General features: G+C 44.2%; 1 protein-coding gene across 2 annotated transcripts in view; it reads right to left on the reverse strand.

Annotated features, from left to right (window-relative positions):
- Positions 1–6,183, reverse strand: part of ABCC8 (ATP binding cassette subfamily C member 8) — a 68,017-nt gene extending 61,834 nt beyond the window's left edge. For both annotated transcript variants that reach the window (XM_031613885.2, XM_090140526.1), the window contains exons 1-3: positions 5,980–6,183; positions 5,074–5,215; positions 2,765–2,886 (exon numbers count right to left, since the gene is read on the reverse strand). In XM_031613885.2, coding sequence (XP_031469745.1) covers positions 2,765–2,886; positions 5,074–5,215; positions 5,980–6,169 — 454 coding nt within the window. In that variant the 5' untranslated portion in view covers positions 6,170–6,183. The remainder of the gene's footprint in view (positions 1–2,764; positions 2,887–5,073; positions 5,216–5,979) is intronic.
- Between the last annotated feature and the right edge of the window lie 1,996 nt (positions 6,184–8,179).

Below are 8,179 nucleotides of genomic sequence, written 5' to 3' on the forward strand. Positions count from 1 at the left end.
TTGGACTGGAAAAACTATGTTTGATGAAATATAATTACAGGTCAAAATCATACAGAGAAAAACAGACTCAGATAAGATCAAAGCATTCCAACAGTTTGGATACTCTGGGACCCTGGACTCAATCGTTAGTTTCAGAGAACAAAAACACTAAACCTTACAACTTTTATGATAGAAGATAAAAAGAATGACTACTTTAAAGTAGCCTGAAGCCTGGTCACAAAGCTGAGCAGCAGGATCCGTACAAGAATTTGCAACCTTTGTCCTGAAATACTCCAAGAGAATGTGCTAATTCCCCGAGTTGACAGGATATTCATCCCTTGCTTGCTTATGAACAACAACAAACAGATTTGATTTGTTTATTGTATGGAGTGAAAAAGTTTTCAAAGCAAACAACAAAGTCCCCCTTTGACAGGATTGGAAAATTTTATCTGTTCAAAATGAATGAACAGACCTGTAAGGGTTTCTGCATAAATAAGAGTTTCCCCACTGAATTCAGTAAGTTCTGTATGAGGCTCTTTAGCCAAAGAGCCCCTTTGCTCTATGCTGTTTCCAGTTAGCCTGCTCTTTTATACTGCTACCAAGTGCAACTGCAGGCATTGATCCTCCAGCTGAGGCAGGTGACACCTTCAAATTAGGTGGAACTTCACTTTTCTGTGTGTGCAGAATATTACATTTCTTCTGCAACATCTTAGTAAGGAAGATCCCTCTTTCGGTTTCTCTTCTTGTACACTCAACCATAATTATTATTAATATAAATTCTTCCTCATGGCTTCCATTTGCCTTATTTGTATTAGGCTCTAAGAGAAAGCTGCTTCATGGCCACACTGCACTCTAGTGAGTTGACAGATTTAATTATAGCTATATTCAACTACCTTATACTGAGCTAGTTTGCAGAAAGGTATATTGCCTAGTCTCAGCTGTCAATACAAAGCAGTTGCAATTAACACTGAAAGACAATGACTCTTAGGATTAAGTAATAAAAAAATTGTACAATTGAAAAAACATAATTGAGATTTAGAATGTTTTTTTGGCATTCTAACAAAAATATGACAATGAAGAGAAAAACAAAAAATACACAGAACAAAGATCCAGGACTCAGTTTATGAAGACTCTGGATTGGGATTCAAATTAGGTTAACTAATTAGAATAGAATGTAGTTTAATTTTCCTTTTTTTTTTTTGCCTAAGAGTTAGTATTAAGATTAGATTTCCTAAATTCCTTGGAAATTCTTGCGAAACAAAAATTTCTTATGATTAACTTTAGCACCATAGTTACTAATTGCACCCATTTAAGTTGCCGACATTCACTGACATATCTGTTTATCATCCAAACATTGTCCAGAGCTCATCCAGCACCAGTACTCAAAATACCAAACAAAATTAGCGTGAGAGAAATCTCTAAAGGGACAGGATTATACAAATAAAGGGTAACTACTGGATCCATACTTGTGCTACTCTAAGTGATCTAACAGCAAGAACATGGGAGCAACACTACATTATCAAACACTGCAATGAACATCTGAAAACAAACTAACAAAAACCAACTCAATAACAATGGAAGCTTGCTTTCTATAGGTGATTGTAACATGTGGGCAACTCTTTCCTGAACATAACATGTAGAGCTAGGAGAAGACATTAAAAGTAAGCCATGTCAACTTACCAAAAATGTGGCTGTATAATGCCACCCAGTCATACAGATAAAAAAAGATCCTACTTAAGAGAAGATTGCAAGAAGAAAAGCAGTTCCAAGTAAGAAACCATAAAGGCTGCCATGCCTAGACAGAAACCCAAATTTAGTTTCTACTTGCTTGTAGTTGTTTCATTCTTTATCATCTAAATTAGACCTTTCAAAAAACAGTGACTTTGTTAGTGAGAGATACAAACTCCTGCAGAAAAGGATGTCTGCATACTGCAACATGCAGTCTGTCAGTGTTGAAAAGCTTTCTCAAATCAAATTGCTGCTGACTTTTTACCACTTGACAGGTATTACAACAGAACTCCAACTCACAGAGCCACAATGACAAAAAGACAAAGCCTAGAAAGATCCATTAAAATAGAAAATGAGCTGAAAGTGAATCAATGAGGTAATAGGATGGCTAAACCTGTATTCTTCCACAGACTGCAATCTACTCCAAATGTTGAGAACCTATCACCAACTGTGATTGTCAGCAGTAACAGATTTCCTACAGTTAGCTACAGTTTATTTACAGTCTTGCAGGAAATACTAGGTAGTTCTTATATCTTCCCCATGGAAAATGCCCTGACTTAAAGCAATTTAGAAAGGAAGTTTTAGGAAGGAGAAGAAAGAACCAGCAAAGAAAGTAATACATCAAAGTCACTGGCATCATTCATTTCTCTTGACTCCTCACATATTTCAAGAGATCACAGACAGAAAGACAGCTTCAATTTTATATCATGATTAAACATAACACACCAACAAGCAGAGGGATATGGATAGCTTTTAGAGTTTGATTTCTAACATGTGCTACTTTTCCCACAAATCTAGTTTCTCTTAAAGAAGCATTCAGCCCAATGGATTCCTGGAAACACACCACACGGAATATAACTGGAATTCAAAAGCACTGAAAACAATGAGCCATTATCAGGAAAACTGTTCTCCAGAACTGAGACTGGTAATGGCAACCAGAAGACCAGAATATACGTGTGGCTTCACTCAAGCTGAGACTGCAGTGACACATCACAGAAGGAGCAGGTGCACAGCACCACCAGTCACACTTGCAAGCTTTTCAAGTCGAGAAACGTACCGATTAATAACTTTGGAAAATTGGATGTTTCAATGTTATGGTAATAGACAACAGACGTGATGGCTGCCAAGAATGCCATCCCAGCTGGCATGTACAGGTGTAAATGGCGGGATTCCGAAACCCTTAAAAAAAAATAAACAAAAAACAATTAGAATCAATCTCAGCTATTTAAATGCTTCCTTTTAAATTTATGAATTCTGTTTTGTACACAGCCTGGAGGTAGGATTTTCTAAGATGGTTTATAGATGCAAAGTTATCCAATTTTCAATGGGATTTGTGCTCCTAAATCACACAGTCGGATTTCAAACTCTTCCCCCACACTGAAAATGAAATGTGCATACTCTTATTGCCTACTGAAGTTAGCGGGAACACTGTTTAAATTAGAATAAGCAGCTCAGTTCCAAAATGAGAAAAGTTAATTTAAGCTAAACTAGTTTGGGAGCTGTCCATCAAAATATGTAGAGAACACCAAATGACAGCACAGCTTAAGATTTCTTATAGAAATTTTTTGTGAAAATGCTTGATTTTCTTTCTCCAGCTTAAGAGAAGAAAACAGCATGACAGCACAGAACTTACTTACACTGTGCACTGTTTTCAGTACTTACCATTCATCAAACAAAATCTACCACAGAATCATATGCCTCTAAGTTTTGTCCTATAAAGCAAAAGTCCTGACATTTTCCTTCATGTAGCAGTGGGCGCATTCTGGAAAACACAGCCTTAGGGAATATGGGAATTCTCAGCCAGTTTTGTCAGTTTGTATACAGAGAAATACAATAATTTCCCCCCCCACCTCTTTCTTCCCACTTGCCATTTTCCCCTCTATTCCTTCTTTCACAAAAGCAATGAAGTTTCCTATACTATCAAGAGGTACAGTTTCTCTGTCTCCAACTGCCAAAGCCTTTGGTAACCAATCACTGTCACAAAGACTTAGCAATATGGTACATTTTGGTCTCAGAAAGCTGGTGAATCTCAAAATCTGTTTTTATAGACCAGTGTGCTCACTAGCCTGCTCACTGCTTGGGAGGCACGATTGTGGGTTGGCACTCCCTCAGGATAGCTAGGAGCTTTGATTCCTGTCAGGTGACACTTATTACTTAACAGCAGCATTCTGAGTCAATTTAAGTAGCAAGTAATCATACTCTCCCATTATGTTTAAGAACAAAATAAAACAGAAAACTCAAGGCAGGAGATGTTGCTTTGAGCCTCCCACATCCTGATACGCTTGAAAAAGACTCTCAAAAAACAAATCAAAAACCTGGCTCTGAAAAAAAAAATCCTATTTATATATATTTAAGAGAAGTTATAATAATAATATCAGCTTTTACAGCAGAATTCTGCAGTATGTCTCACACTGGTGGATGGACATTTGTTATATAAATGGCTAAACTGAGAGGTTTCATTCTATTTAACGAGCAGCTTCAACCTCATAACCCTCAGGATGGAAATTCATGCTGTTCATGAAAACCAGACCTTTCTTTAGAAGATGATGATCACAGCCACTGTTACAAGACTTTACCTTTTTTCACAATAAATCATCTTCCTGTATCACTTGTTTTATTTAAAGTAATTTTCCCCTTCAGCTAACTGTTGAAAGATTTTCATCACTTGAGTAACAAGCGATGGATTAAAGGAAACACAGAACAGATGTTCACATAATAGCCTTTTCCTCTCTGTAACACCTAACTCAACTGGGGAGGAATACAATCAAGCCACAGTTAGTACCAATCAAATCAAGGCTCTAACAGATTTAAATTTGGGGAAAACAAATCTTTTTCATCAAAACAATGCAAGATGCTCTGCTCAAGGCAACAGATAAGATGTACTGCACAAATATCACTGCAACCTCAGAAGCAACTCTATTGGGTGAGACGATGATGTCCAACAGACCTGCTCCTTTTATTACAGTGAACACCACTGAGTCTGGGGGGAAGTGTTGTGTGCTCCTGTGCTCATGGGAGTTCTGCCTGAGCAAAGACTGTGGGACTGGATCCTCAGACATAAAACACATCAGGAAAATGTCACCATCTGCTTGAATCATTAGGATTTATCTCTGATTACTCTTTGGAAAGATATTGTCATTAAGTTGAACTAAAAGCGATTAAGGTCAATTTTGTCTGTGCATACTTGGCAAGGTCTGTGGGATTTCTGATACAAGGTCGGTAGGTTAATCACCAAAAATACAGATTACACTTTTATAATCACAAGGAATAGAATATAGGGAATGCAAGAATTTAAACAGGGGGGCAACACCCTGGCATTATTTTGAAACGCTCAATGCTATCAGGAGAATGGAGACACACACTCACCCATCAGACACTATGCCCTCTGCGATTTCACACACCAGCACAAACAGAAGGATAAAAGTTAGAATCCAGCGGAGATTGTGGCCAGGAAAATGAAGCCATGTGCTGTGATGGATATGGACTTTGGAGCTCTGACTTCCCCATCCTGAATAGGAAAAGAGTTTTCTTTACAAAAGTGACATATACACTTTTCCGTATGCAGGAATTATGTGTGTAAGAAACAAAGTGTACTCAAACGAACAGAACCATGATGTTAAACATGCACACATTCGAATCCTTTCAGAACTGCGTTTTCGCTGCTTCATCTTCACACAGGATGAAGCTGACGAAGCAGACAGGACACAACCTAAAATTCCCGGACTTTTGGCAACTTCCTACGCAAATTAAATATTTTCCAACCATTTTAGCACATCATAAACTCATAGAACGGCTCGTGTTGGAAGGAGACGTAGAAATCACCCGGTTCCACCCCCCTGCCACGGGCAGGGCTGCCTTCTACCAGCTCAGGCTGCTCAGGACCCATCCGGCCCGGCCTCCAGGTGCCCAGAAGCAGCGGCAGAGCCGTGTGTTAAGCGATTGGGCCACCTACCGGCGGCTTCGTTTTTAGGTTATCAGCTGATAGCCGCTGCGGACACGGCAAGTTACGGCAGCCCTCCCCCGTGCTTATGAGCCGCAAGGAGGGCTGCCGCACACGCCGGCAGCGGGTTTATCCGGGCGCACGACGCTAACTTGCCAGGTTTGCAGCAGCAATTCGCAGCCGCTCCGCCCCACCCCGTGTCCCGGGCACGAACCGCGGTCGGAGCACAGAGAGGCCGGGGCATCCCGCAGCGGGGAGCGGGGCGGGAAGGGGAGCCGGGGGAGGACGAGGCGAGGCGGGCACGGGGCGGGCGGGGCCGAGGAGGCGCTCACCGATGAAGAGAATGGGGAAGGTGATGAAGAGCAGGAAGACGTGCGGCACCACGTTGAGCGCGTCCACGAAGCAGCCGTTGTTGAGCACGCCGTGGTCCACGTTGTAAGCGGTGGAGTTGCCCTCGTCGCCGCAGAACGCCAGGGCCATGGCGGGACCCTGCGCGCAGCCCGGCGCCGCCTCCGCGCACATCCAGGCGGGGCCGGCGCGGGCTGCGCGGCTGCGGCTCACCCCGCACCTGCGGACGGCCGCCGACCGCCCCGCGCCGCCCTCGCGGCCCCGCCCCGCCGCTCACCCCGCCTCGGGGACCGCCCCTTTTCGGTGCGCTGTCGCCGTTGATGGCCATCGGGGTTCCGCGCCGGCTGAGGGAGGCGAGATGCTGCGTACTGTCGCGGCGGCTCCGCCCTCACGGCCGGGGGCTGTTTTGGCGGGAAACGGGGCAGCGCACCGCCCGCTCTCCTCAGCGGGAGAGAGCTCTGTAAAGGCGCGGCGTGCGCGGTGACCGCGGACCGCAAGAAGTAAATTCGGGTTTGACCTTGCCTAGCTTGAGCTTCCATACACGTCTTGAAAAGTTAGGCTCGGCTGAACCAAGGCTAAACAAAAACTGATCAAATACTGACAATAAAAACGTGCCGTGCATCAGAAACTATTATCAGGGAAACTGTGGGCCAGTCAGCCTCAGTCAGGCCATGGAACAGCTTGTTCTAGGCACCATCTCCAAGCAATTGGAAGAGAAGGTCATCAGGAACAGTCAGCACGATTCACTAAGGGAAAATCGTGCTTGACCAGCCTCGTAGCCTTCTATGATGGTTTCAGCAGCTGGGTAGATAAGGGGAGAGCAGTGGATTTCGTCTACCTTGACTTCAGCAAGGCTTTTGATACCGTCTCCCACGACATCCTGATAACGAAGCTGAGAAAGCGTGGGATAAACGAGCGGATGGTGAGGTGAGCTGAGAATGGGCTGAGTTAGAGGGTGGTGATGAGCAGTACAGAGTCCCACTGGAGGCCTGTGACCAGTGTTGTTCCCCATGGGTCGGTGCTGGGTCCAGTCTTGCTCAATATCTTCACTGATAACCTTGATGAGGGGATAGTGTACATCCTGAGCAAGTACAACGATGATACAAAGCTGGGAAGAGTGGCTGACACAGCTGAAGGCTGTGCTGCCATTCAGTGAGACCTGGACAGACTGGAGAGCTGGGCAGTAAGAAACCAGATGAAGTTTAGCAGAGTCTTGCACCTGGGAAGGAATAACCACAGGTATCAGTACAGGCTGGGGCATAACCTGGCAGAGAGGAGCTCCGTGGAGAAAGACCTGGGGGTTCTGATGGATGACAGGTTGGCGATGAGCCAGCAGTGTGCCCTGATGGCCAAGAAAGCCAATGGGATCCTGGGGCGCGTTAAAAGCAGCACAGCCAGCAGGTCAAGGGAAGCAATCCTCCCTTTCTACTCTGCCCTGGTAAGGCCTCACCCAGAGTACTGTATCCAGTTCTGGGCTCCCCGGTGCAAAAAAGACAGATCTCCTGGAAAGAGTCCAGCAGAGGGCCACAAAGATGGTGAAGGGCCTGGAGCATCTCTCATGAGGAAAGGCTGAGTGACTTGGGTCTGTTCAGCCTTGATAAAAGAAGACTGAGAGGGGATCTTATTAATGTTTATAAATACCTCAAGTGTGGGAGTCAAAGGGACATAGCCTACCTCTTTTCAGTGGTCTGTGGGAACAGGACAAGGGGAAACAGCCATAAACTTGTACATAAGAAGTTCTGCACCAATATGCAAAGGAACTTCTTCACGGTTATGGAGTACTGGAACAGGCTGCCCAGGGAGGTTGTGGATTCTCCTCCTCCGGAGATATTCAAGACCTGCCTGGACACCTATGTATGCAGCCTGCTCTAGGGAGCCTGTTTTGCAGAGGCGTTGGACTTGACAATCTCTAGAGGTCCCTTCCAGCCCCTACAGTTCTGTCATTCTGTGATCAGAGGTTTGTACCTGGTTCATTTACATTTCTGAGCACAGGTTGAGTCACAGTCTGAGATCCAGCATCTCTCATAGCATGAGCTGTGAAATACTCCCTGCTGAGATTCTTAGCCAAAAGCTTTATCTCCAAGCTCCTCTTGCTCCCAAGTCACACTTACCAGTTGCTCAGTCAAGTAAATAATAACGCCACATCCTACAAACAGAAATGCCAACAAACAATACCTGCAGATC

Source organism: Phasianus colchicus, chromosome 5 (genome assembly GCF_987193195.1).
Source record: "Phasianus colchicus chromosome 5, bPhaCol1.hap1.1, whole genome shotgun sequence".
Lineage (NCBI taxonomy): Eukaryota > Metazoa > Chordata > Aves > Galliformes > Phasianidae > Phasianus > Phasianus colchicus.